Here is a 27406-nt window from a genome sequence, read left to right as displayed (position 1 = left end):
GGAGGTGAGAGGAGGAGAGAGGAGGAGAGAGGAGGAGAGAAGAGGAGAGAGGAGGGGAGAGGAGGAGAGAGGAGCAGAGAAGAGGAGAGAGGAGGAGAGGAGGAGAGGAGTAGAGAGGAGGTGAGAGGACGAGAGAGGAGGTGAGAGGAGGAGAGAGGAGGGAGAGGAGAGAGGAGGAGAGGGGAGGAGAGAGGAGGAGAGAGGAGGGGAGAGGAGGAGAGAGGAGGTGAGAGGAGGAGAGGAGGCGAGAGGAGCAGAGAGGAGGAGAGAAGAGGAGAGAGGAGCAGAGAGGAGGAGAGAAGAGGAGAGAGGAGGAGAGGAGGAGAGAGGAGGAGAGAGGAGGGGAGAGGAGGTGAGAGGTGAGAGGAGAGAGGAGGAGAGGGGAGGAGAGAGGAGGTGAGAGGAGGTGAGAGGAGGAGGTGAGAGGAGGAGAGAGGAGGAGAGAGGAGCAGAGAGGAGGAGAGAAGAGGAGAGAGGAGGAGAGAGGAGGAGAGGAGAGAGAGGAGGTGAGAGGAGGAGAGAGGAAGAGAGAGGAGGAGAGGAGAGAGAGGAGGAGAGAGGAACAGAGAGGAGGTGAGAGGAGGAGAGAGGAGGTGAGAGGAGGAGAGAGGAGGTGAGAGGAGGTGAGAGCAGGAGAGAGGAGGAGAGAGGAGGAGAGGAGGAGAGAGGAGGTGAGAGGAGAGAGAGGAGAGAGGAGGAGAGGAGAGAGAGGAGGTGAGAGGAGGAGAGAGGAAGAGAGAGGTGGAGAGAGGAGCAGAGAGGAGGAGAGAGGAGGAGAGAGGAGCAGAGAGGAGGTGAGAAGAGGTGAGAGGAGGAGAGAGGAGGTGAGAGGAGGTGAGAGGAGGTGAGAGCAGGAGAGAGGAGGAGAGGAGGAGAGAGGAGCAGAGAGGAGGAGAGAGGAGGTGAGAGGAGGAGGTGAGAGGAGGAGAGAGGAGGTGAGAGGAGGAGAAGAGCAGAGAGGAGGGGAGAGGAGGAGAGAGGAGAGAGGAGGTGAGAGGAGGAGAGAGGAGGAGAGAAGAGGAGAGAGGAGGAGAGGAGCAGAGAGGAGGAGAGAGGAGGAGAGAGGAGGGGAGAAGAGGAGAGAGGAGGAGAGGAGGTGAGAGAGGAGAGAGGAGGAGAGGAGGAGAGAAGAGGAGAGGAGAGAGGAGGGGAGAGGAGGAGAGAGGAGGGGAGAGGAGAGAGGAGGAGGAGGGAGGAGAGAGGAGGAGAGAGGAGGGGAGAGGAGGAGAGAGGAGGTGAGAGGAGGAGAGAGGAGGTGAGAGGAGGAGAGAGGAGGGGAGAGGGGAGAGGAGGAGAGGGGAGGAGAGAGGAGGAGAGAGGAGGGGAGAGGAGGAGAGAGGAGGTGAGAGGAGGAGAGAGGAGGTGAGAGGAGGCGAGAGGAGCAGAGAGGAGGAGAGAAGAGGAGAGAGGAGCAGAGAGGAGGAGAGAAGAGGAGAGAGGAGGAGAGGAGGAGAGAGGAGGGGAGAGGAGGTGAGAGGTGAGAGGAGAGAGGAGGAGAGGGGAGGAGAGAGGAGGAGAGAGGAGGCAAGATGAGGGAGAGGAGGAGAGAGGAGGTGAGAGGAGGCGAGAGGAGCCGAGAGGAGGAGAGAAGAGGAGAGGAGGAGAGAGGAGGAGAGGAGGAGAGAGGAGGTGAGAGGAGGTGAGAGGAGGAGAGAGGAGGAGAGAGGAGGGGAGAGGAGGTGAGAAGAGAGAGGAGGGGAGGGGAGGAGAGAGGAGGGGAGGAGAGGAGGAGAGAGGAAGTGAGAGGAGGAGAGAGGAGGAGAGAGGAGGAGAGGAGGTGAGAGGAGGAGAGAGGAGGTGAGAGGAGAGAAGAGGAGAGAGGAGGGAGAGGAGGGGAGGAGGAGAGAGGAGAGAAGAGGAGAGAGGAGGGGAGAGGAGGGGAGGAGGAGAGAGGAGGAGAGAGGAGAGAAGAGGAGAGAGGAGGGGAGAGGAGGGAGAGGAGGAGAGAGGAGGTGAGAGGAGGAGAGAGGAGGAGAGAGGAGGAGAGAGGAGGAGAGAGGAGGAGAGAGGAGGAGAGAGGAGGTGTGAGGAGGGAGGAGGAGAGAGGAGGAGGAGAGGAGGGGAGAGGAGGAGAGAGGAGAAAGGAGGTGAGAGGAGAGAGAGGAGGAGAGAGGAGGAGAGGAGGTGAGAGGAGGAGAGAGGAGGTGAGAGGAGAGAAGAGGAGAGAGGAGGGGAGAGGAGGGGAGGAGGAGAGAGGAGAGAGAGGAGAGAGGAGGGGAGAGGAGGGGAGGAGGAGAGAGGAGGAGAGAGGAGAGAAGAGGAGAGAGGAGGGGAGAGGAGGAGAGGAGAGAGGAGGTGAGAGGAGGAGAGAGGAGGTGAGAGGAGGAGAGAGGAGGAGAGAGGAAGAGAGAGGAGGAGAGGAGGAGAGAGGAGGTGTGAGGAGGGGAGGAGGAGAGAGGAGGAAGAGAGGAGGAGAGAGGAGAAAGGAGGTGAGAGGAGGAGAGAGGAGGTGAGAGGAGGAGAGAGGAGGAGAGGAGGAGAGGAGGAGAGAGGAGGAGAGAGGAGGTGTGAGGAGGTGAGAGGAGGAGAGAGGGGGTGAGAGGAGGAGAGACGAGGAGGAGGAGAGACGAGGGGAGAGGAGGAGAGAGGAGGAGAGAGGAGGGAGAGGAGGGGAGAGGAGGAGAGAGGAGGAGAGAGGAGGGGAGAGGAGAGAGGAGGAGAGGGGAGGGAGAGGAGGGGAGGGGAGAGGAGGAGAGAGGAGGAGAGAGGAGGAGAGGAGGTGAGAGGAGGTGAGAGGGGTGAGAGCAGGAGAGAGGAGGAGAGAGGAGGAGAGGAGGTGAGAGGAGCAGAGAGGAGGGGAGAGGAGGAGGTGTGGAGGGGAGAGGAGGTGAGAGGAGGAGGTGAGAGGAGGAGAGGGAGCAGAGAGGAGGAGAGAAGAGGAGAGAGGAGGAGAGAGGAGGAGAGGAGAGAGAGGAGGTGAGAGGAGAGGAGGAAGAGAGAGGAGGAGAGGAGAGAGAGGAGGAGAGAGGAACAGAGAGGAGGTGAGAGGAGGAGAGAGGAGGTGAGAGGAGGAGAGAGGAGGTGAGAGGAGGTGAGAGCAGGAGAGAGGAGGAGAGAGGAGGAGAGGAGGAGAGAGGAGGTGAGAGGAGAGAGGAGGAGAGAGGAGGAGAGGAGAGAGAGGAGGTGAGAGGAGGAGAGAGGAAGAGAGAGGTGGAGAGAGGAGCAGAGAGGAGGAGAGAGGAGAGAGAGGAGGTGAGAAGAGGTGAGAGGAGGAGAGAGGAGGTGAGAGGAGGTGAGAGCAGGAGAGAGGAGGGGAGGAGGAGAGAGGAGCAGAGAGGAGGAGAGAGGAGGTGAGAGGAGGAGGTGAGAGGAGGAGAGAGGAGGTGAGAGGAGGAGGAGAGCAGAGAGGGAGGGAGAGGAGGAGAGAGGAGGAGGAGGTGAGGAGGAGAGAGGAGAGAAGAGGAGAGAGGAGGAGAGGAGAAGAGGAGGAGAGAGGAGGAGAGAGGAGGGAGAAGAGGAGAGAGGAGGAGAGGAGGTGAGAGGAGGAGAGAGGAGGAGAGAGGAGGAGAGAAGAGGAGAGAGGAGGGGAGAGGAGGAGAGAGGAGCAGAGAAGAGGAGAGAGGAGGAGAGGAGGAGAGGAGTAGAGAGGAGGTGAGAGGAGGAGAGAGGAGGTGAGAGGAGGAGAGAGGAGGGGAGAGGAGAGAGGAGGAGAGGGAGGAGAGAGGAGGAGAGAGGAGGGGAGAGGAGGAGAGAGGAGGTGAGAGGAGGAGAGAGGAGGAGAGGAGGCGAGAGGAGCAGAGAGGAGGAGAGAAGAGGAGAGAGGAGCAGAGAGGAGGAGAGAAGAGGAGAGAGGAGGAGAGGAGGAGAGGAGGAGAGAGGAGGGGAGAGGTGAGAGGAGAGAGGAGGAGAGGGAGGAGAGAGGAGGAGAGAGGAGGCGAGAGGAGGGAGAGGAGAGAGGAGGAGAGAGGAGAGAGGAGGTGAGAGGAGGAGAGGAGGCGAGAGGAGCAGAGAGGAGGAGAGAAGAGGAGAGGAGGAGAGAGGAGGAGAGGAGGAGAGAGGAGGTGAGAGGAGGTGAGAGGAGGAGAGAGGAGGAGAGAGGAGGGGAGAGGAGGTGAGAGGAGAGAGGAGGGGAGGGAGGAGAGAGGAGGGGAGGAGAGGAGGAGAGAGGAAGTGAGAGGAGGAGAGAGGAGGAGAGAGGAGGAGAGGAGGTGAGAGGAGGAGAGAGGAGGTGAGAGGAGCAGAGAAGAGGAGAGAGGAGGAGAGGAGGAGAGGAGTAGAGAGGAGGTGAGAGGAGGAGAGAGGAGGTGAGAGGAGGAGAGAGGAGGGGAGAGGAGATAGGAGGAGAGGGGAGGAGAGAGGAGGAGAGAGGAGGGGAGAGGAGGAGAGAGGAGGTGAGAGGAGGAGAGAGGAGGAGAGGAGGCGAGAGGAGCAGAGAGGAGGAGAGAAGAGGAGAGAGGAGCAGAGAGGAGGAGAGAAGAGGAGAGAGGAGGGGAGAGGAGGAGAGAGGAGGGGAGAGGTGAGAGGAGAGAGGAGGAGAGGGGAGGAGAGAGGAGGAGAGAGGAGGCGAGAGGAGGGGAGAGGAGGAGAGAGGAGGTGAGAGGAGGAGAGAGGAGGTGAGAGGAGGAGAGGAGGCGAGAGGAGCAGAGAGGAGGAGAGAAGAGGAGAGGAGGAGAGAGGAGGAGAGGAGGAGAGAGGAGGTGAGAGGAGGTGAGAGGAGGAGAGAGGAGGGGAGAGGAGGTGAGAGGAGAGAGGAGGGGAGGGGAGGAGAGAGGAGGGGAGGAGAGGAGGAGAGAGGAAGTGAGAGGAGGAGAGAGGAGGAGAGAGGAGGAGAGGAGGTGAGAGGAGGAGAGAGGAGGTGAGAGGAGGAGAGAGGAGGTGAGAGGAGGTGAGAGCAGGAGAGAGGAGGAGAGAGGAGCAGAGAGGAGGGGAGAGGAGGAGGTGAGAGGAGGAGAGAGGAGGTGAGAGGAGGAGAGGAGGTGAGAGGAGGAGGTGAGAGGAGGAGAGAGGAGGAGAGAGGAGGAGAGAGGAGCAGAGAGGAGGAGAGAAGAGGAGAGAAGAGGAGAGAGGAGGAGAGGAGGAGAGAGGAGGAGAGAGGAGGGGAGAGGAGGTGAGAGGTGAGAGGAGAGAGGAGGAGAGGGGAGGAGAGAGGAGGTGAGAGGAGGAGAGAGGAGGAGAGAAGAGGAGAGAGGAGGAGAGGAGCAGAGAGGAGGAGAGGAGGGGAGAAGAGGAGAGAGGAGGTGAGAGGAGGAGAGAGGAGGAGAGAGGAGGAGAGAAGAGGAGAGAGGAGGGGAGAGGAGGAGAGAGGAGCAGAGAAGAGGAGAGAGGAGGAGAGGAGGAGAGGAGTAGAGAGGAGGTGAGAGGACGAGAGAGGAGGTGAGAGGAGGAGAGAGGAGGGGAGAGGAGAGATGAGGAGAGGGAGGAGAGAGGAGGAGAGAGGAGGGGAGAGGAGGAGAGAGGAGGTGAGAGGAGGAGAGGAGGCGAGAGGAGCAGAGAGGAGGAGAGAAGAGGAGAGAGGAGCAGAGAGGAGGAGAGAAGAGGAGAGAGGAGGAGAGGAGGAGAGAGGAGGAGAGAGGAGGGGAGAGGAGGTGAGAGGTGAGAGGAGAGAGGAGGAGAGGGGAGGAGAGAGGAGGAGAGAGGAGGCGAGAGGAGGGGAGAGGAGGAGAGAGGAGGTGAGAGGAGGAGAGAGGAGGTGAGAGGAGGAGAGGAGGCGAGAGGAGCAGAGAGGAGGAGAGAAGAGGAGAGGAGGAGAGAGGAGGAGAGAGGAGCAGAGAGGAGGGGAGAGGAGGAGGTGAGAGGAGGAGAGAGGAGGTGAGAGAGGAGAGGAGGTGAGAGGAGGAGGTGAGAGGAGGAGAGAGGAGGAGAGAGGAGGAGAGAGGAGCAGAGAGGAGGAGAGAAGAGGAGAGAAGAGGAGAGAGGAGAGAGGAGGAGAGAGGAGCAGGGAGGAGGTGAGAGGAGGAGAGAGGAGGTGAGAGGAGGTGAGAGCAGGAGAGAGGAGGAGAGAGGAGGAGAGGAGGAGAGAGGAGGTGAGAGGAGAGAGGAGGAGAGGAGAGAGAGGAGGTGAGAGGAGGAGAGAGGAAGAGAGAGGAGGAGAGGAGAGAGAGGAGGAGAGAGGAGGAGAGAGGAGCAGAGAGGAGGAGAGAAGAGGAGAGAGGAGAGAGGAGGAGAGAGGAGCAGAGAGGAGGTTAGAAGAGGTGAGAGGAGGAGAGAGGAGGTGAGAGGAGGTGAGAGCAGGAGAGAGGAGGAGAGAGGAGGAGAGAGGAGCAGAGAGGAGGGGAGAGGAGGAGAGAGGAGGTGAGAGGAGGAGAGGAGGTGAGAGGAGGAGGTGAGAAGAGGAGAGAGGAGGTGAGAGGAGGAGAGGAGGTGAGAGGAGGAGAGAAGAGGAGAGAGGAGGAGAGGAGCAGAGTGGAGGAGAGAGGAGGAGAGAGGAGGAGAGAGGAGCAGAGAGGAGGGGAGAGGAGGAGAGAGGAGGTGAGAGGAGGGGAGAGGAGAGAGGAGGTGAGAGGAGGAGAGAGGAGCAGAGAGGAGGTGAGAGGAGGGGAGAGGAGAGAGGAGCAGAGTGGAGGAGAGAGGAGGAGAGAGGAGGAGAGAGGAGCAGAGAGGAGGTGAGAGGAGGGGAGAGGAGAGAGGAGCAGACAGGAGCAGACCTGACTCTCCTCTGGGCCGGCTCTTTGAAGGGCAGGGCGGAGCGGTTGTCGTTCAGATAAACGTTTTCCAAACTGAGGCGAGTTTCTGGACGTGAGACGTCGCCGACGACGACCGAGGCCAGAGTCTGGTCCTGGATGAACGAGGAGCGAAGGCCGAGGGTCACGTGATCCAGGGGCCAGATCTGAGCCAGGGCCCCGGGGTCGTACCTGCAACGGCCCCACCAAACCCAGAGTTTAGAGAGTGCATAGCAACGGTAACCAAGCACCGACCAGGACGGAATTCAAATCAAGCTAAAGAGAAGTCGCCCTGTAACTGGAGGGTCAGTGGTTTGAATTTTAATGTTCAAGTTGCCATAATTTTTTTCAAGCCCAAGTCAAATTTGTTGTTTGTTGAACATATAACAAAAACTAAACTAAACTACAATTATTAAAAAAATATATATGAATTAAAAAAAATGAAAATAAATAGTATTTTTTCATTAAATTAAATTTTCTACCGCTTGTTCCCTTTCGGGGTCGCGGGTGACTGGAGCCTATCCCAGTGACTTCGGGCCTTAGGCGGGGTACACCCTGGACAGTGGCCAACACAGAGACATAGACATTACAGACACTCTCACAGTCATTCACTAGGGCCAATTTAGAGTCACCAATGTTTACCTGACACGTGGACGGTGGGAGGAGCCAGAGAACCCGGAGAGAACCCACGGTAACACGGGGAGAACATGCAGACTCCACCCAGAGAGATCATGTGATGTTGGTCTGGTCCGGGAATCGAACCCATGATCTCCTTCTTGGGAGGCAAGAGCGCTAACCGCCTTTGCCACCGTGCACCCCCATTAAATTAAAATATTTTAATAATAATTATTTCAGAAGCCTCAAAGAAAGAGCAGGACTAGGGAGAATATAAGTCAAGTAAAGGAATCAAAATAGAAAATGGCATTAATAAAAGAAGGAAAACATATAACAGAAATATAGAAATATAGCCGCAAGCGGCAATGATCGGCCCTCGCCGCCGCCGCCGCAGGAGGAGGAGGAGGAGGAGGAGGAGGAGGAGGAGGAGGGGGAGGAGGAGGAGGAGGAGGAGGAGAAGGAGGAGGAGGAGGGGGTCATTCTCCTTTTATCACGCCCCAATTGACCTTTTATTGCACCAACTGCTGAATCCGTGACGCTGTCACGTCTTCTTTACTTTACACATAAACACAAAGTCTGTGGTTCTTAGAATGAGCATTTTTATAACTTTTGATGGTCCTGGAGACGAGTGTCACCACATGTCAGGCTAACAGGGCTAATAACAGGGCTAATAACAGGGCTAATAACAGGGCTAATAACAGGGCTAATAACAGGGCTAATAACAGGGCTAATAACAGGGCTAATAACAGGGCTAATAACAGGGCTAATAACAGGGCTAATGCTCTTGGAGGAGTTTGTGAAAGTCTAAAGTGTATACATGTTCTGGCGATTTCCCCATTGGAATAACATGGGAGGTTTCTGTCATCGCTATGGCAACGCCATAACAAATATGACATGGGTCTCATTGACTTTTTTGATCGGGATTCCAAAATAGAATTTTGTGTCAAATTTCGTAAAATGTTGCAAAATTAAACATTTTACTCTCCATATAAAATGTTATTTTACTCTGTAGGGGGCGCTGTCACACCAAATTAATTTATTTCACTTCAAGTAGGTTTAGGGCAAAGAGTTTAACAACTGATTCTAATTTGACGCAATTTGGACTTTATCTGGGCAAACGGCAGAAATGTTAAATTTGGGAGATTTCTGAAATTCTAGCTACAGTTTGCGGCTTCGCCGCACAGAGACCGTGACAGGTATCAATGTAATTTGGATAACTTTTGATGTCCCACTCCTCAGTAGCATTTTCACCAAATTTCAGCTTTTTAGGGCCAACGCCCTGGGAGGAGTTCATAAAAGTACGACGTTTGGAAAAACTCCCGAGTCATGTTTAGCCATTTTTGAAGCAATATGGCCGACATTTGGTTGGGCGGACGGTGTTGTGGCAATTATATGTTTTACTTCTCTTGTCACCATCTACCTCTGCGCCAAATTTCATGATTCTATGATCAGATTTTTTTGGGGTCATTTCCCATCTCTCAATGCATTTTTGGTACATTTGGGGGCGCTGACGCGCCATTTTTTTTTGTTTTAGAAAAGGGAAATAGCCAGAATGTAGAGAGGCACGATTTTTAGAGGTGTGAACATTTTTGTGACTTTTCGTCAATGTTCACTGGGTGAACAGAAGAAGAAAGAAGAAGAAAGAAGAAGAATATTCCGATGCAAAAACAATGTTTCCCATTTTTCGCGCTTTCCTACCTCACGGTGTAGGTCCCTGGTCACTGACGGATACTTCGTTAATTTTGAGTCGGCAAAACCTTGTGTTTTTGGCCCTCTAAACAGTAATAATGTTAAATGTTTGCATTACATGTTTAACGCATTCGTGAGCTACTTAGTGCGTATTCGTGGGCGAAGCGTTCGTCATCCTCATATAAAAGCCCTCGTTTAGTGCGCACTTTTGCACGGGCTTCGCCCGTTTACAACGGTAATGTTCCATTTTCCTACGACTAATCCGTCTGCACGGGGCGTGAGGAGGAGCGGTCGTGAGGGTTCGCACGGCCTTATGGGACGTACAGGCCTCTCGCCAGCTTGTGGCGCTCGGGCCTAAGTAGATCATAACGTTATGAATGAACTGAATAATTGTCCAATTTTTGTCCCGTTGTTTTTTTTTTATTTGTCTATTTTCAAGATGAGGTTATTTTTTCCATTGTCTGTTATGATATGAGTCCAGTCCTTAATGGTCGGAGCGGTTTGAGTCCATCCACTGTGTCCACGGCGGGAGTTGCGGGACGATGGCGGCAAAACAACAAGTCAAAGTTCAGTCCAAAGTCGGACAAGAAGAGTCAAAATAAAGCAAAAACAATTCAGATTTGGTGACATATTTTAACTTTTTTTTCTTCAAATTAAAACATTGCACATCACATGAAAGTCGGGTTTTGTCGACTGTTTTTTCCGCACCTTTTGAGGTTGTTGGCGTCCACGCGGAGCCGCTCCAGGGGCCCCAGGCCCTTCAGGTCGGAGACTCGGATCTCCTCCAAAGAGTCTCCTCCCAAACTCAGGATCCGCAGTCGGAACAAGGTCTGGAAGAGAGGACGAGGGCCCAGGCATCTGAGAGAAACAGAACTACTGTTAAACCAGGACTAAACCAGGACTAAACCAGGACTAAACCAGGACTAAACCTGGACTAAACCAGGACTAAACCTGGACTAAACCAGGACTAAACCTGGACTAAACCAGGTCTAAACCAGGTCTAAACCAGGTCTAAACCAGGTCTAAATCAGGACTAAACCTGGACTAAACCAGGTCTAAATCAGGACTAAACCTGGACTAAACCAGGTCTAAATCAGGACTAAACCTGGACTAAACCTGGATTAAAGGATTTTACTGTTGAAGCTTTCTGGTTTTGGAAATCAGTACGATATCTGATCTGGCATTTGAAGTTCTGCAAAATCGATATTATTTCCACATTGCGATTTACTTTGTGACGCTTTCAGTTGTGTTGAAGCTAATCTGTTCACGTCCTGATACACTTGTGAAACTCTGTCAAAATAAAGCTTAACAGAGACAAACCCAAGACTAAATCAGGGCTAAAACTGCGGTTGGCGTTTCGGTGTCGCCTCGATCCCGGATTGAACCGCAGAAGGACCCGGCGGGCGCCTCTCACTTGTACGGGTTGCTGTGCAGCTTGAGGCTCTCCAGCGCCCCCAGCCTGTCGAACCAGCGGCGGTCGAGGGCGGCGAGGAGGTTCTGCGACAGGTCCAGCTCCGTCAGGCGCCACAGGGACGAGAAAGCCCTCGGGTCGATCCGAGACAGTCGGTTCGCTTTCGGGCAGAAGAAAGACAGAACGCCAGGGTTTCAAAAGTAGAGAACAAACGACTCTCTGTGAAGCTGAGACTCTGCAGTTCTGGACTCTGAGATCGGATTTACCGTATTTTCCGGACTATAAGTTTACATAGTTTGTCCTGGGTGCGACTTATACTCCAGAGCGACTTATATGTGATATTAGTCGTTATTTTCACACAACCACAAGAGGGCGCTCTAGGCTCTAAGCGACGCAGAAGAAGAATCTGCACTTCCTCTTCCTCTGGAGTTTGTGGAGTTGTTTAGAAGTGACACAGAGGAAGAAGAATTCAGTGGATTGAGTGATTTGGGGTAAAACTGATGCTTTGCTAAACTTGTTAGCATGTTCTTTATGCTATAGTTATCTGAATAACTGTTCATATGTTACGTTAACATACCAGACACTTACCACAGTTCTGTCTGTGCCTCATGTAGCTGAAGGTGTTAGCGTTAGCATACGTCATGTAGCTGAAGGTGTTAGTGTTAGCATACGTCATGTAGCTGAAGGTGTTAGCGTTAGCATACGTCATGTAGCTGAAGGTGTTAGCGTTAGCATACGTCATGTAGCTGAAGGTGTTAGCGTTAGCATACGTCATGTAGCTGAAGGTGTTAGCGTTAGCATACGTCATGTAGCTGAAGGTGTTAGCGTTAGCATACGTCATGTAGCTGAAGGTGTTAGCGTTAGCATACGTCATGTAGCTGAAGGTGTTAGCGTTAGCATACGTCATGTAGCTGAAGGTGTTAGTGTTAGCATACGTCATGTAGCTGAAGGTGTTAGCGTTAGCATACGTCATGTAGCTGAAGGTGTTAGCGTTAGCATACGTCATGTAGCTGAAGGTGTTAGCGTTAGCATACGTCATGTAGCTGAAGGTGTTAGCGTTAGCATACGTCATGTAGCTGAAGGTGTTAGCGTTAGCATACGTCATGTAGCTGAAGGTGTTAGCGTTTGCATACGTCACGGAGCTGAAGGTGTTAGCGTTAGCATACGTCATGTAGCTGAAGGTGTTAGCGTTAGCATACGTCATGTAGCTGAAGGTGTTAGCGTTAGCATACGTCATGTAGCTGAAGGTGTTAGCGTTAGCATACGTACACCTATTCACCATGTTCTCTCATCTGTTATTATTTTAAACTGCATTTATAGATTACATTTCCCCCAAAAATATACTCCAGTGCGACTTATATATGTTTTTTTTCTTCTCTATTATGCATTTTTTGGCTGGTGCGACTTATACTCCGGAAAATACGTTACTAATCAGAGGAACATCAGATCTCTTAAATACACGTAGGAGTTTTGTGATTGAGCGTTTCTTGGGTTTTGACTTTGTTTTTGACTTTTGCCAAACTTGAGTTTAAGGGACTTGTTATAAAGTTTTAAAAATCCAGATTAAAATCCTTAGTTACATGTATAGCGTAATTATTTTGAACCTGACTTTGATTTGACTGAAAATAAGTCAATAAGTTACACCGTTTTAATTTTTTTTTTCACATTTTCAGGAGCTTGGTAGACTTTTTTTTCCCAGCAAATTGTAATGAATTAATATAGAAAAGTCTGTCTTTTTTATACGGTATTTTCCTGCTGCTTTGCCAGGAATGTTCCACAGTATGGCATTAAAAGACAGATGTATCAGAGTTTGAAGCACACAGCCGTCTCTTTTTTACCTCAAGAGCTTCTTTCACGATAAATCTGAACAAATTCGACTTTATTACATGAAAATAATTGGGAAAAGCCGTCTCAAAGTTTTTTATACTGTTTTATTGTGTTTTTATACTTACAAACCTGTCTTCTTCCGCGACTGGTCTCATTTAATAAACGTTACGTGGAGTTTCGACCCAAAAGCGTAAAAATGGACAAAAGCCAAACTTTGGAGGGACTTTAAGTGAGACTTTTGACTCTAAAAAGCGCTGGTTATTGTTGAATTTGAACATAGCGCTGGGAAAGAACACTTTTATACGCTTTATAAATGAGACGCTGAGACCGAGCTTTGGACTTGGACTCGAGACTTATTTCGATGACTTGAGACTTGGTCAAATGAACTCGGGACTGGACTTGACACTTCTCTTTACAGCTGATGGATGAACTTTCTGTTTTCTGTTCCTTTTATTGCCTTTTTAACTTCTATTTTTTTGTGACCAGGACGTTTTTAAGAGAAAACTATTCACAAAAATCACATACAATTCTAAAAAATATGAGCCGTTTTGTGTAGTTTGCTACGAAAACGTAAAAGGACTTCAAAGCAGAGAAATTGGGACTTGACTCGGACTTAAACCTTGGCCTGTTCCCTGCTCGTCTCCATGGCGATAGATCAGTTTAATGCCATACTGCGGAACATCTCCGTGGCATAAACCTCCACACTTATTATATTTTCAAGCTGCTAGTTTTCTCTTTCACTCCTCTAAAATGCATCGCGGTTGCCACGGCAATACCGTGCATCGTCAGGACCCGCAGCTCTCTCAGTCGTCCCAGGTCCGGTCCGTGGATCTCAGCGATCTGGTTGAAGTCCAGCGCGAGAGTCCGGGTTTGGTCCGGGACCGAGGGGACGGCGCTGAGTCCGGCGTGAGAGCAGACGCAGTTCAACCCCTCGTCACAGCGGCACGACGACGAAGATGAGGACGAAGATGAGGACGAGGATGAGGACGAGGACGACGACGATGGACCTCTGTCTCCGTCCCGAGGCAGAACCTGGGACGAGCTCAGAGCCAGGACCAGCAGAAGACCAAGGACACAGGCTCCAGGCATTCTGGAGAGAGAAGAGAGTTAGTCCTGTTTTTAGTCCTGGTTTGGTCCTGATTTTGTTTGTTATTTGGTCCTGGTTTTAGTCCCAATTTGGTCTTGATTCAATAATTTTTTGGTCTTGGTTTAGTCCTGTTTTAGTCCTGAATTAATCTTCGTTTGCTTCTGATTTAGTCAATGTTTGGTCCCAATTTCATGTTTTATTTTTTGGTTCCTGGTTTAGTCCTGGTTTGGTCCTGATTTTGTTTGTTTTTTGGTCCTGGTTCTAGTCCTAAGTTGGTCTTGATTTATTCCCTTTTTGGTCTTGGATTTGGCCCTGATTTAGAACAAGTGTAGCCCTGGTTTGGTCTTAATTCAATCCTTTTTTTGGTCTTGGTTTAGTCCTGGTTTGGTCCTAAATTAATCTTCGTTTGCTTCTGATTTAGTCAAAGTTTGGTCCCAATTTTGTGTTTTATTTTTTTGGTCTTGGTTTGGTCCTAGTTTTTTAGCCCTTTTTTAGGTTTTTAGGTTTGATCACGGTTTGCTTTGGTTTGGTCTCTTTCAATCATCAAAAAACAGTGATAAAAACACACATGTCGCCGTGGATAGAAAGTGCAACCTTATATGGACCCGCCCCCTTTCAGCGCAGGGTTCTCATTGGTGCATTTGGTCCTCCATTTTTATTTTTGGTTTTGGTAAATTCATCTTTGTTTGGTTCAGATTTGGTCCTGGTTTGGGCCCTGTTTTTTTTTTTTTTTGTCTCCGATAAATCCCATGTAGACAAGTTTAACGCCGTCCTGTGGAAAACTTCACACATCGCCATGGAGACAGGGACAAGAAAAGTGACACAATGCTCCTTTAAAGGCCCAACTAGACGTGCGAGTTTAGATTCTAAAGCCTTAAAAATATCAGAAAACTCAAACTAAACTCAAAATCAAAAAAAGTAACGCAAATTTAAAATGAAAAAATCTGCAGAAAACGCACAAACAATCTAAAACGTTTACCTTTGGCTTTGTTGTCGCCGTCGCCGCGTCAAGAGGATAATAACGCTCTTCTCGTCTGCGTCCGTTGTGGAGATACTGAGATTTGAGGAAGTGAAAAAGGGGAACGGAAAAAAACAAATGAACATGAACTGAACTCGAATATAAATAAAGTTTCAAGCGTAAAGTGAGAGAATCAAACAATGAAACAGTCGATAAACGAGAAGATGATTCATGTTTGCAGGAAATGATCAAATGCAGAAGTGTCCCAGCTGCAGTGTGGACGCTCCCGCTGCAGTGTGGACGCTCCCGCTGCAGTGTGGACGCTCCAGCTGCAGTGTGGACGCTCCCGCTGCAGTGTGGACGCTCCCGCTGCAGTGTGGACGCTCCAGCTGCAGTGTGGACGCTCCAGCTGCAGCTGCTGCAGTGTGGACGCTCCAGCTGCGGTGTGGACGCTCCAGCTGCGGTTTGGACGATCAAGCTGCAGTGTGGACGCTCCAGCTGCAGTGTGGACGCTCCAGCTGCGGTGTGGACGCTCCCGCTGCAGTGTGGACGCTCCAGCTGCAGTGTGGACGCTCCCGCTGCAGTGTGGACGCTCCAGCTGCAGTGTGGACGCTCCCGCTGCAGTGTGGACACTCCAGCTGCAGTGTGGACGCTCCAGCTGCAGTGTGGACGCTCCCGCTGCAGTGTGGACGCTCCAGCTGCAGTGTGGATGCTCCAGCTGCAGTGTGGACGCTCCAGCTGCAGTGTGGACGCTCCCGCTGCAGTGTGGACGCTCCAGCTGCAGTGTGGACGCTCCAGCTGCAGTGTGGATGCTCCCGCTGCAGTGTGGACGCTCCCGCTGCAGTGTGGACGCTCCAGCTGCAGTGTGGACGCTCCCGCTGCAGTGTGGACGCTCCAGCTGCAGTGTGGACGCTCCAGCGGCAGTGTGGACGCTCCCGCTGCAGTGTGGACGCTCCCGCTGCAGTGTGGACGCTCCAGCTGCAGTGTGGACGCTCCAGCTGCAGTGTGGACGCTCCAGCTGCAGCTGCTGCAGTGTGGACGCTCCAGCTGCAGTGTGGACGCTCCAGCTGCAGTGTGGATGCTCCAGCTGCAGTGTGGACGCTCCCGCTGCAGTGTGGACGCTCCCGCTGCAGTGTGGACGCTCCAGCTGCAGTGTGGACGCTCCAGCTGCAGTGTGGACGCTCCAGCTGCAGTGTGGACGTTCCAGCTGCGTGGACGCTCCCGCTGCAGTGTGGACGCTCCCGCTGCAGTGTGGACGCTCCCGCTGCAGTGTGGACGCTCCCGCTGCAGTGTGGACGCTCCCGCTGCGGTGTGGACGTTCCAGCTGCGTGGACGCTCCCGCTGCAGTGTGGACGCTCCCGCTGCAGTGTGGACGCTCCCGCTGCAGTGTGGACGCTCCAGCTGCAGTGTGGACGCTCCCGCTCTATTTTCATCTGCGTTTAATCAAACACAATGGTGAGAAGAATTGTCCTTGTTTTGGTTTTATGTGGAAAATGTACCAGTTTTAGCCTCCACTGTCTCCCACGTGTCTCTGTGCAATGTCTCCGTCTTATTTATTTAAGAGAACAAACATACAAAAGTCAATGAAAAAAAAGAAAAATCTCGGATCTGTCGTATTTTGCGCGGTTAATACAGTTTCTCTGTTAAAATCACACAATGATCCTTCACTTTTATTCATTTATGTATGTGTATATTTATGTATGTGTATATTTATGTTTGTATTTATTTATTCATGTATATCTTTATGTATGTGTTGATGTGTTTATCTATTTATGTATGTGTGTGTGTGTGTGTGTTTGTGTGTATGTTTGTGTGTGTATGTTTGTGTGTGTGTGTGTGTTTGTGTATGTGTGTGTATGTAAATATAGATGTATTTATATTACATAAATAAATCAATAAATACTTCCTGTTCGGTCTGTATGCATTTTATGTTTTAAACACAAAAAAGAAAAAGAATAATAATACAAACAAACAAACAAACAAACAAACATATAAACATGTAATGCAAAAATTGAACATTTTTACTGTTTAGAGGGCCAAAACCACAAAGTGGGCGGAGCCCACTCAAAATTAACGAAAGTACCCGTCAGTGACCAGGGACCCACACCATGAAAGCGCTCGCGCTTTCCGAAAATGTATAGTTTATGATATTTTAAAAATGGGAAACATTGTTTTCGCATCGGAATATTAATCTTTCTTTCTTTCTTCTTCTTCTTCTCGGGACCAACCCCCCTATTTTTCACCCAGTGAACATTGACGAAAAGTCACAAAAATTTGCACACCTCTAAAAATCGTGCCTCTCTACATTCTGGCTATCTCCTTTTTCAATTTTTTTTTAAATTGGCGCGTCAGCGCCCCCCAAATGTACAAAAAATATATTGAAAAAAATCAGATCGTAGAATCATGAAATTTGGCCCAGAGGTAGATGGTGACAAGAGAAGTAAAAAATATTATTACAGCAACGCCGTCGTACTTTTACCAACTCCACCCAGGAAGTTGGCCAGAAAAAGCAGAAATTTGGTGAAAATGGTGCTGAGGAGTGGGACATCAAAAGTTATTCAAATTACATTGACCCTGTCACGGTCTCTTGTTACGGACCTGTCACCTGGCTACGATTTAGGAAATGTCCCAAATTGTAAATGTACTGCCGTTTGCGCAGATAAAGTCCGAATTGCATCAAATTTGAATCAGTTGTTAAACCCTTTGCCCTAAACCTATTTTAAGTTAAATTAATTAATTTTGCGCGACAGCGCCCCCTTAAGAGTGACATAAAATTGTATATGGAAGGTCAAATGTTAAATTTTTCGAAATTTTACCAAATTTGGCACAAATTTTTTTTTGGGCATCCCAATCAAAAAAGTCAATGAGACCCATGTCATATTTGTTACGGCGTAGCCGTGGTAATGACAGAAACCTCCCATGTTATTCCAATGGGGAAATCGCCATAAATTTGAACATGCTGACACTTTATACTTTTACGAACTCCTCCAAGAGCATTAGCCCTATTAACCTGAAATTTGGTGAGACTCATCTTCAGGGGTGGACCATCAAAATTTATCAACTTTTTTATTCTAAGAGACACGGACTTTGTGCGACGGAACCGCAAACTTTTCCCTTCATATGTAAAGCAAAGGGGAGAAGATTCAGCAGTAGGTGTAAATAAATGCGGCGGCGGGTGGCAATGGCCGATCATCGCCGCTTCAGGCTATATTTATTATTATTATTATTATTAATAATAATAATTGTAATTGTCAATTATACTTTTTCTTCTTTTCTTTTCCCCCCATTTTGCCTCCATTTACGTCGTTGTTTGGCGATGAAACTCTCCTGGTTCTGAGAGTGTTTTTATTTACACATTTCTAAAGCATCTAAACCAGGTCCAGTCTACTTTTAGTCTGTTAAGTCTTTCCCGGGAACGTTATGTAATGTTAGTAAGAGCTAGAGTGAAACTGGAAGCTCACTGGACCGTAACTTTCCACTTCCTCTTTACACTGCAAAATTCTTAAAGCTTGTTTTGGGCAAAAAATGTCCTTGAAATAAGTGAAATTATCTGTTTGCGAATTCTTTCTCAGTTTTCTTTCTCTTTTTTTGTAGAATTAAGTTAGTAAATCTTACTTATTTAAAGTTTAATCGTTTAATTAGGAGAAAGGTTATAAAACAAGATCTCAACAAGTCTTTTTTTTTTTTTTTGAGACTTGAATGAGAAATTTGAATCTGCTAATCCAACTACGAAGCCTAAATTCGATCAGATACGGCTAACATCTAATTTTAGGAAGTATTTAAAGTTATTTTCAGTTCCTACAGTGGGCTCTAAAGTGTTGGGATGTTGTCAATATTTACATGATTTTATCTTTTGGGCAGGACACCGACGTGCAGCCAATCAGAGCGCTGCGTTTGGCTCTTACTTCTGGTTTGTTACACGTATAGATGCAGAGTTGTCCGATCTTTCTCTGGCTTTACCACAAATTCAACGGGAGGAAAGACAAAATGTGACTAAAAACAGCGGAATGACGACAATACGGCGGCTTTAGAAGAGTTAAACGACTTAAAAGCGCCTTTAAAATTGCGTTTTTTTAATGTTTGTTATTGAGTTCAGCTCAGAAAGTGCAAAGTCATCTCCCCTCGTTATGTAACAGGGTTTCGCCGCAATCGACGCTCGGATCTGAATTGTTTTCACGTTTTGACACGACGGTCTCACGAGATGCACAAAGAGACCGTAACACTAAAACCGCAGTCTTTCCTTTTCATCCGCGTCTTTTGTCGTAAGAAAAAGACAGAATTAGTAACTCGAGATGTCAGATTTGCTTCGCAGAAAAGTGTCGTCGCGAGAGAAAAAGCGTGAGATCTCGTTTCTCTTCCTTGTTATTTTGACCCAAGCTTCAGGACAAAGGCAAGAGTCAAGGGAACAGTACAAGTACAGACGAAGGATTATTTGAAGTAAAAGTATTTGTAGTAGCAGTGAGACTAAAGCGCATCATAAACAAATACATGGAACTAAACAAGACGTGCTCATTGACGAAGTAAAGCTGCGATTTCCAGACAACTCGGCTATTTCTCTCTTGAACATTATGAGTTCCCGCCTTACGCTAATGCTAACGCTAATGCTAATGCTAAGCAAATGCAAAATTAAACTTTTTTTTTTTTTTTTACAAGTGTTTATGTGGTTTGTGCAGTGGTTCACCTCAGATCCTCGTGACCTGCCAGAACCCTGTCAGAGCTGAAGAAAAGGACACAACGTTGGTCCTGATGAGCGAAGTACATTTCAGGTTTAATCCGATTATTAAAGCCGCGTAATCAGATTAAAGGAGTTTGTGAAGTGTGCACCCCCCAAACTTTACTGACCTGCCCTGTTGTTGGTGGATACGTAGTGTGTTTTATTTGTGTGCATAGTGTGTAATTAGAGAGGGAGTCAAGGGTTCTACTCTTCCCCAAAGATGTTTGGTAGATTTTCCTGGCCGAGAAGGAGGGTCTAAGGACAGGGGAGCTTGGGACATTTGTCTAAGGACACGGGATGCTGGGACAATTGTCTAAGGACACGGGATGTTGGGACATTTGTCTAAGGACACGGGATGCTGGGACATTTTTTCTAAGGACACGGAATGCTGGGACATTTGTCTAAGGACACGGGATGCTGGGACATTTGTCTAAGGACACGGGATGTTGGGACATTTGTCTAAGGACACGGGATGCTGGGACAATTGTCTAAGGACACGGGATGCTGGGACAATTGTCTAAGGACACGGGATGCTGGGACAATTGTCTAAGGACACGGGATGCTGGGACATTTGTCTAAGGACACGGGATGTTGGGACAATTATCTAAGGACACGGGATGCTGGGACATTTGTCTAAGGACAAGGGATGCTGGGACAATTGACTAGGGACACGGGATGCTGGGACATTTGTCTAAGGACACGGGATGTTGGGACAATTGTCTAAGGACACGGGATGCTGGGACATTTGTCTAAGGACAAGGGATGCTGGGACAATTGTCTAAGGACACGGGATGCTGGGACAATTGTCTAAGGACACGGGATGCTGGGACAATTGTCTAAGGACACGGGATGCTGGGACAGTGTTCTACGGACACGGGAGCTTGGGACATTGTCCCTGTGAACATCGTTGAATCTGTTTTTTCTGCTGTGGTGATGATTTTTGGCGTTCCAAAAAAATAATTTGAATAGAAAAATGTTGCTTTGACGTTCTTAAAATGGACTTTTGGACTCACTTTGAGACTGGACAAATAGGACGGACTGCGACAGACTAAATGTGACGTTTTCTACTATTGTTTATGCCTCTTTGTTTGTTTTGATATGTTTATGAATGTGAAAAATAAAAATGAGTTAAATATGAAAAAATAAACAAAATGTTAAATAAAGTACTAGATAGATAAATCCTCCAGAGTAAAAAGGTGATCGTCATCCCTTTGTTTGGATGCTCATTGTACTTTGTTGAGTCACGTCCAGAAGATACAATCTGAACTCAATAAGTCTGAACTTTCTATTGAACGTGGCACAAAAGCAGACGCTGAACGTGGGATGGAAAATGTATCGGATGCTTTTGGAGATAAGACGTGGAGTGTATTTAAGGACGGAGCAGCTGAACACCTGCATGGTTCTTCTCCAGCCCACAGAGTCTGTCACAGGTGAGACCTCCTCGTCATACTGAAGGTGCCATGATTTCAGCTGTTTTGAATTTGGAATGATTCTTTTGTGAATCTAGATTGTTTCTTGTTATTATTCTTATCGTTATTATTATTATTATTTCATTTTTAATCTATTTTTTAACTTTGAATTTAACTAGTAACATTTATTTGTCGCAAACTGTTGAATTCTTTGGCCCATATTTATTCTACAGTAAAGTTGATATTTGGAAAGATTTGTATGAATATTTACACTGAGAATGTGCTTTTTTTTAATACAGGCTTTAAAAAAAAAGATGGAGTTTACCCAAATTTCTTTCCTAACCTACATTTTATTCCAATTTGAATCCAACTTATTTCTGTTCACGCAAATATTTTATTTATAAAGTCAATGGAACAAGTCTTTGTGAGAGAAGCTCCATGAACCAGTGCAAAATATGATTATTTGTGGGTTGAAAAAAAATTAATAATCGCTTTAGACAGTTGATGATTTTACACACTTTCCCAAACACACATAAAACTGAGTCTAACCTGGGACAGAACCCAGGACTAAACCAGGACTAAACCAGGACTAAACCAGGACTAAACCAGGACTTAACCAAGACTGAACCAGGACTAGATAACTACCAGACAAGGCCTAAACCAGGACTAGACAAGGACTAAACCAGGACTAGACAAGGACTAGACCAGGACTAGACCAGGACTGGACAAGGCCTAAACCAGGACTAGACAAGGACTAGAACAAAAGGGTTCTAATCCAGAGCTAAACAGACCAAACTGTCTGTGTTTGGTCATTTTATACTTTATATATTTCACAACTTGAGTGAAAGATCTGGGAACAATATCAGATATATTACAGACTGTTTTCAATAATGACATCTGGATTTAAGAACGTTGTATCTGGGCCTCAAAGCTCCTGCCATAGACGCAGTAGATCGATACATCCTTCTGGCAGCCGGAAAGAAGGCAATAAATCCCAAAAATGAATCAAGGAAAATGGAAAAAACGACAGAGTTTGGACGAAATGAAATGTAAACACTTTATTTCCTTTTGCTGCTCTCCCACGTTCCATGTTTTCTGTCTTTAAGGTTGAAAATACAAATGTATCTACCCATAACTAATCAGAATATTGTCAATGGAATGATAAAGACATAGATAAAGACATACTTTATCAACACAGACTTATACCAAAGCATTAAATAGATTAAATACAATTCTGCCCTGTTCTTCCTTCTCCAGATCTTGTTTCGTTGTCACCATGAAGACGCAGCTATTGTTCCTGGCGGCCGCCCTGGTCCTGGTCGAGTCCGCCCCAAACCACCACGGGGGGATGGATCTGGAGGACATGAGAGGAGCCTGTGCTTGGATCGTCCACAACATCACCAACCCCAACCCCGGGCAGTACCTCCCGCAGTGCGACGGAAACGGGAACTTCAGGCGGCTGCAGTGCTGGGGTTCTGTGGGCTCGTGCTGGTGCGTGAACCCCTACAGTGGAGAGATGATCCCAGGAACCAAGACCTATCCAGGAGAAGAACCTCCTCACTGTGAAAAGTCTGAGGAGGACTCCCATGAGGACTCCCATGAGGAGGACTCCCATGAGGACTCCCATGAGGACTCCCATGAGGACTCCCATGAGGAGCACCATGAGGACTCCCATGAGGACTCCCATGAGGACTCCCATGAGGAGCACCATGAGGAGCACCATGAGGAGCACCATGAGATGGAGGAGCACCATGAGGAGCACCATGAGATGGAGGAGCACCATGGTTTGAGTTTACAGTTTATAAATGGAAAAAGATTTCTCGATCTGTTTAAATTTAAAAATCCTCTGGTGTGCAGTTGACATAAGTGTGCCAAAAATACTAAAACGTTGACTTTCTAAATACATGATCCACTCATATAGCATTTGTTTGTCAAAACGTGCAGCTACAAGTTCACGGTACAGAATCTCTCTGTAACTCATAATCGCTAATAATCACTGTTACTAAAACATGACTTCTTTTGGGTTCCAGAGATTATGCCGATGAAGCCGTGCTGCCCCGAACACTGGACTCAGTTTGACGACCACTGCTACATCTACATCGACTCCCCCAAGTCCTGGGTCGAGGCCGAGGTCAGTAAGAACAGGAACTACAGACCCGAATCTACCAGAACTGGAACTACATGGCCAGAACTGACTCCTGACTCTGGCACCAGCAGGAGGCCGGTCCATGTTTAGTCCTGACTCTGGCACCAGCAGGAGGCCGGTCCATGTTTAGTCCTGACTCTGGCACCAGCAGGAGGCCGGTCCATGTTTAGTCCTGACTCTGGCACCAGCAGGAGGCCGGTCCATGTTTAGTCCTGACTCTGGCACCAGCAGGAGGCCGGTCCATGTTTAGTCCTGACTCTGGCACCAGCAGGAGGCCGGTCCATGTTTAGTCCTGACTCTGGCACCAGCAGGAGGCCGGTCCATGTTTAGTCCTGACTCTGGCACCAGCAGGAGGCCGGTCCATGTTTAGTCCTGACTCTGGCACCAGCAGGAGGCCGGTCCATGTTTAGTCCTGACTCTGGCACCAGCAGGAGGCCGGTCCATGTTTAGTCCTGACTCTGGCACCAGCAGGAGGCCGGTCCATGTTTAGTCCTGACTCTGGCACCAGCAGGAGGCCGGTCCATGTTTAGTACTGACTCTGGCACCAGCAGGAGGCCGGTCTCTGAGGTCTTCAGAGTCTAAGATGGTTCATATGGCACTAACATGCCCAAGATGTACTTTGGTGCTAGGCCATGGAGAGACTTGTACACAAGCAGAGCTGCTTTAAAGTCTCTTCTCTGAGCCACAGGGAGCCAGTGCAGAGACCTGAGAACAGGACTAATGTGATGGTACTTCCTGGTTCTGGTCAGGACCCGAGCAGCAGCGTTCTGGATGTACTGCAGCTGTTTTACAGCTCGTTTGGAGAGACCAGTGAGCAGCCGTTACAGTCTAATCTACTGGAGACAAACGCGTGGATAAGTCTCTCCAAATCTGGTTTAGACACTATATTTTTGATGTTGGCAATGATTTTTAGATTATTTTTAGAGGTAAAAAGCTGCTGATGTTATTGATTTGATGTGTCTGTTAAAGTTCAAGTCTGAGTCCATTATTACCCCCAGATTTATAATTTGGTTTGTAGGTTTTAGAGCGAGACTCTGGAGGTGACGCTAACACTTTCTCTTTGTTTCTGTGGGCCAAAAACGATGATTTGAGTCTTGTCTGAGTCTGAGTTCAGCTGGAAAAAGTTGTTTTGCATCCACAAACTGATCTGTTGGATGCAGTGACATCCACTGGTTCATATTCACCTGCCGACAGTGAAACACAGATCTGACTCGTCTGCATCATTGATCTAAATTTAATTAAGTAATTTACTACTTTGAAGTTTCGATGGGCAAAAAGACACTGCTCTAGAGGGTCCATTCTCGTTGAACTAAATAGTGAAATGGTATCTACTACTGCTACTGCTACTGCTACTGCTACTGCTACTGCTACTACTGCTACTGCTACTGCTACTGCTACTGCTACTGCTACTGCTGCTGCTACTACTACTACTACTACTGCTGCTACTGCTACTGCTGCTACTGCTACTACTAATACTGCTACTGCTACTGCTACTGCTACTGCTACTGCTACTGCTACTGCTGCTACTACTACTACTACTACTACTACTGCTGCTACTGCTACTGCTGCTACTGCTACTGCTACTACTAATACTGCTACTGCTACTGCTACTGCTACTGCTACTGCTGCTACTACTACTACTACTACTACTACTGCTGCTACTACTACTACTGCTACTACTACTACTGCTGCTACTGCTACTGCTGCTACTGCTACTGCTACTACTAATACTGCTACTGCTACTGCTACTGCTACTGCTACTGCTGCTACTACTACTACTACTACTACTGCTACTGTTACTGCTACTACTGCTACTGCTACTGCTGCTACTACTTCTACTACTACTACTACTGCTGCTACTACTACTACTACTACTACTGCTACTGTTACTGCTACTACTGCTACTGCTACTGCTGCTACTACTTCTACTACTACTACTACTACTACTACTACTGCTACTGTTACTGCTACTACTGCTACTGCTACTGCTGCTACTACTACTACTACTACTACTACTGCTGCTACTACTACTACTGCTACTACTACTACTGCTGCTACTGCTACTGCTGCTACTGCTACTGCTACTACTAATACTGCTACTGCTACTGCTACTGCTACTGCTACTGCTGCTACTACTACTACTACTACTACTGCTACTGCTACTGCTACTGCTACTGCTACTGCTGCTACTACTACTACTACTACTACTACTGCTGCTACTACTACTACTGCTACTACTACTACTGCTGCTACTGCTACTGCTGCTACTGCTACTGCTACTACTAATACTGCTACTGCTACTGCTACTGCTACTGCTACTGCTGCTACTACTACTACTACTACTACTACTGCTGCTACTACTACTACTGCTACTACTACTACTGCTGCTACTGCTACTGCTACTGCTACTGCTACTGCTGCTACTGTTACTGCTACTACTGCTACTGCTACTGCTGCTACTACTTCTACTACTACTACTGCTCCATGAACCGAAGTGTCCTGTGTGTTCCAGAGTTACTGCCAGTTCGAGGAGGGGCACCTGGCGTCCATCACCTGCCCCAAAACAAACCACTTCCTCCAGGTCCTGACCAAAGGATACACCCACAGCTTCCCCGAAAGCTGGGTCGGAGGCACCAACGCCGTCGCGGTACGGTTTGGGTTTAGACCGGGTTTAGACTTTCTTCGGCGGTATGAATGGGACTGAAACCAATCTATGCTCAAAATATGCTCAAAAAAGAACCAAGGCCAGTATAACACGGCGTTAGTTCTGGTTCAGCTCTGGTTTTGTCCCAGTTCAGACTTGGTTCAGTCCCGGTTCAGTACCAGTTCAGTCCTGGTCTTCTCTTTTTCAGGCCTGTTTCTGGATGTGGAGTGACGGTTCCCAGTTCAAGTTCGAGGACTGGTACAGTGACAAGTACAAGGCCAAAGAGAACAGCTGCCTCAAGATCAACTATGGATGTAATAAAAGTAAATCTGTTTTCAAGCAGATGTTGTGACTGTAACATCAACTACTAAAATGTTTTACCAATTCAAGCCAATCCTAGTCAAAGATTACAATGACTTTTATCAGATTTCAACCAAGATTGTTGTGTAAAATAAGGGTTTTTTGTGTTCCTTTCCCAGACAAGCACCAATGGGCCACCGCCGGCTGCAGCGAGCTTCTGCCGTTCGTCTGTGGCAAAAAAATCGAGGTCTGGGGACACGAATATTAGCATCGTTCATAAGATCCGAGCGGCTTCCTCTGCATCGGCCAAGTTCAACTTACTCACGCCGCGATGTCGAGCCGTCTTTCTTCACGTTTAAATTGAGGAGGAAAACTGTTAACGATGAGCAGAATTAAAGAGCAAATAAATGAATACAAATAACCACGTTCTGAGACTGCTTTTTTTGTTTTTCCAAAGACTGGACAAAACCAAAATCTAGATCCAAACCAGGACTAAACAAGACCTTTAACTTTAACACTTTAAATTAAAGGCTTCTTGGCAAAATACGGCTTTCAAATGAAGAATAGTAGCACATAAAAAGATGAAATAAAGTGGCTGCACACTTGTCCCGGTTTGGTCCTAGTTTGGTCCTGGTTTAGTCCCAGTTTAGCCCTGGTTTTGCCCTGGTTTAGTCCTGGTTTAGCCCAAGTTAAGTCCTGGTTTGGTCCCGGTTTGGTCCTGGTTTAGCCCTGGTTTAGTCCTAGTGTAGCCCTGGTTTAGCCCTGGTTCAGCCCTGGTTCAGTCCTGGTTTGTCCTGGTTTGGTCCAGGTTTAGTTCTGGTTTAGTCCTGGTTTAGTGCTGGTTTAGTCCTGGTTTAGTCCTGGTTTAGTCCTGGTTTAGTCCTGGTTTGTCCTGGTTTGGTCCAGGTTTAGTTCTGGTTTAGTCCTGGTTTAGTCCTGGTTTAGTCCTGGTTTAGTCCTGGTTTAGTCCTGTTTTGGTCCTGGTCCTTGGGTCAGTTCAGCCCTGACTTAGACTTGGTCTGAACCTTTGTCTAATTTAGTCCCTGGTTTTTAGGCCCCAATTCTGGTGTAATATGGGTGAATAAGTCATGAAATCTTTGCAGAAATGGTTGAAGAAGTCTGGCACGGTCTGGTTTGGCACAGTTCAGGTCGAGGTTAGAAAAAGAGCAGCTGTTATCAGGTTTGGTCTGGATGTGGACCTCGTGTAGTCCTGGGGAAGAGAAAGACAGTAAAACAGAACAAAGACCTGTGGCACAGGAAGTCCTCCCTCCCCCTTCTCCCACATTTGTGACGTCAAAGGTACAGATCTGGAGGTCTTCTGTGCCGTTTAAAGTCCATAAATCATCCATAGACTGAATCAGACCTTAAATCATGTTCATTATAACTCCGTGCTTGTATTAGCATGTGGGGGAAAGCTAGCGTCTGTTCATTCCCCCTTCTGCAGCCAGTAGATGGAGTGTTTGCACAAATCCTGATAGCTTAAATAGATAGTCATGTGTGCTAAACGTTCTAAAACATGAGATGCCAAAAGCAAAGATGCAAGAGCCTGTTTAAGGGCCAATAACAAGGCAAATAATGCAGAATATGTGTCCTTTAAAGTCCACGTGACAGGTTCACATGCTTTTCTAATTATATCAGTGAGATAGTCCCTTTGGTCAATAATTATCATAGTTTTACTTTGGTCTAGTTGTAGTTTGTGAAGAAAATGTGACAAATAAAAGGAATTACAGATATTAGAGCTGCGCGCTACGACAGAATCCCTCTGTGATGTCATCAAAAAAAGCGCCATTCCATCCAAAATACAGACAATTTTCTAGCAACTTACACCTTTTAACGACAGTTTTAACAGTCATGTGACAAAATAAAAGTGTCGTCAGGTGTATTTATTTATCAAATCGTAACTAGTGTATGATTGTAACGGACTTTGGGCCTTGTTTACCATCTGGTCGCTAAGTAACAGTTGCGGGATTACCTCTATGTCACATTTGCTGGACACGTCAAACCAGG

The 27406-nt window shown here is 48.1% G+C and overlaps 2 protein-coding genes across 2 annotated transcripts in view; one reads left to right on the top strand and one right to left on the bottom strand.

The window, feature by feature from the left end:
* The window catches only part of LOC140372121 (toll-like receptor 2), a 14665-nt gene extending 1435 nt beyond the window's left edge, over positions 1-13230 (bottom strand). The window contains exons 1-4 of the mRNA XM_072459405.1: positions 12918-13230; positions 10318-10474; positions 9612-9761; positions 6585-6791 (exon numbers count right to left, since the gene is read on the bottom strand). Of these exons, the coding sequence (XP_072315506.1) occupies positions 6585-6791; positions 9612-9761; positions 10318-10474; positions 12918-13230 (827 nt within the window). The remainder of the gene's footprint in view (positions 1-6584; positions 6792-9611; positions 9762-10317; positions 10475-12917) is intronic.
* A 7073-nt stretch (positions 13231-20303) lies between these two features.
* On the top strand, positions 20304-25754 carry LOC140371659 (uncharacterized). The gene is made up of 6 exons (XM_072458843.1): positions 20304-20330; positions 21567-22093; positions 22340-22440; positions 24968-25102; positions 25308-25413; positions 25579-25754. Exons 2-6 carry the CDS (start codon positions 21586-21588, stop codon positions 25665-25667), a joined length of 939 nt encoding a protein of 312 aa, XP_072314944.1. The 5' UTR covers positions 20304-20330; positions 21567-21585; the 3' UTR covers positions 25668-25754.
* The last annotated feature ends 1652 nt before the right edge of the window (positions 25755-27406 follow it).

This window comes from Eucyclogobius newberryi, unplaced genomic scaffold, assembly GCF_026437365.1.
Source record: "Eucyclogobius newberryi isolate DKJ021-1_F unplaced genomic scaffold, fEucNew1.0.hap1 SCAF_22, whole genome shotgun sequence".
In the NCBI taxonomy this organism is placed as follows: domain Eukaryota; kingdom Metazoa; phylum Chordata; class Actinopteri; order Gobiiformes; family Gobiidae; genus Eucyclogobius; species Eucyclogobius newberryi.
Note: the sequence above shows the minus strand (reverse complement) of the source record. Positions and strands in the feature narration are given on the sequence as shown.

Excerpts from the sequence above, each read along its gene's own strand:
- LOC140371659 (XM_072458843.1), top strand. The coding sequence starts at position 21,586 with ATGAAGACGCAGCTATTGTTCCTGGCGGCCGCCCTGGTCCTGGTCGAG. Across the intron at positions 22,094-22,339 it reads TGAGATGGAGGAGCACCATG|AGATTATGCCGATGAAGCCG; the intron begins GTTTGAGTTTAC and ends TTTGGGTTCCAG. Across the intron at positions 25,103-25,307 it reads GAGGCACCAACGCCGTCGCG|GCCTGTTTCTGGATGTGGAG; the intron begins GTACGGTTTGGG and ends TCTCTTTTTCAG.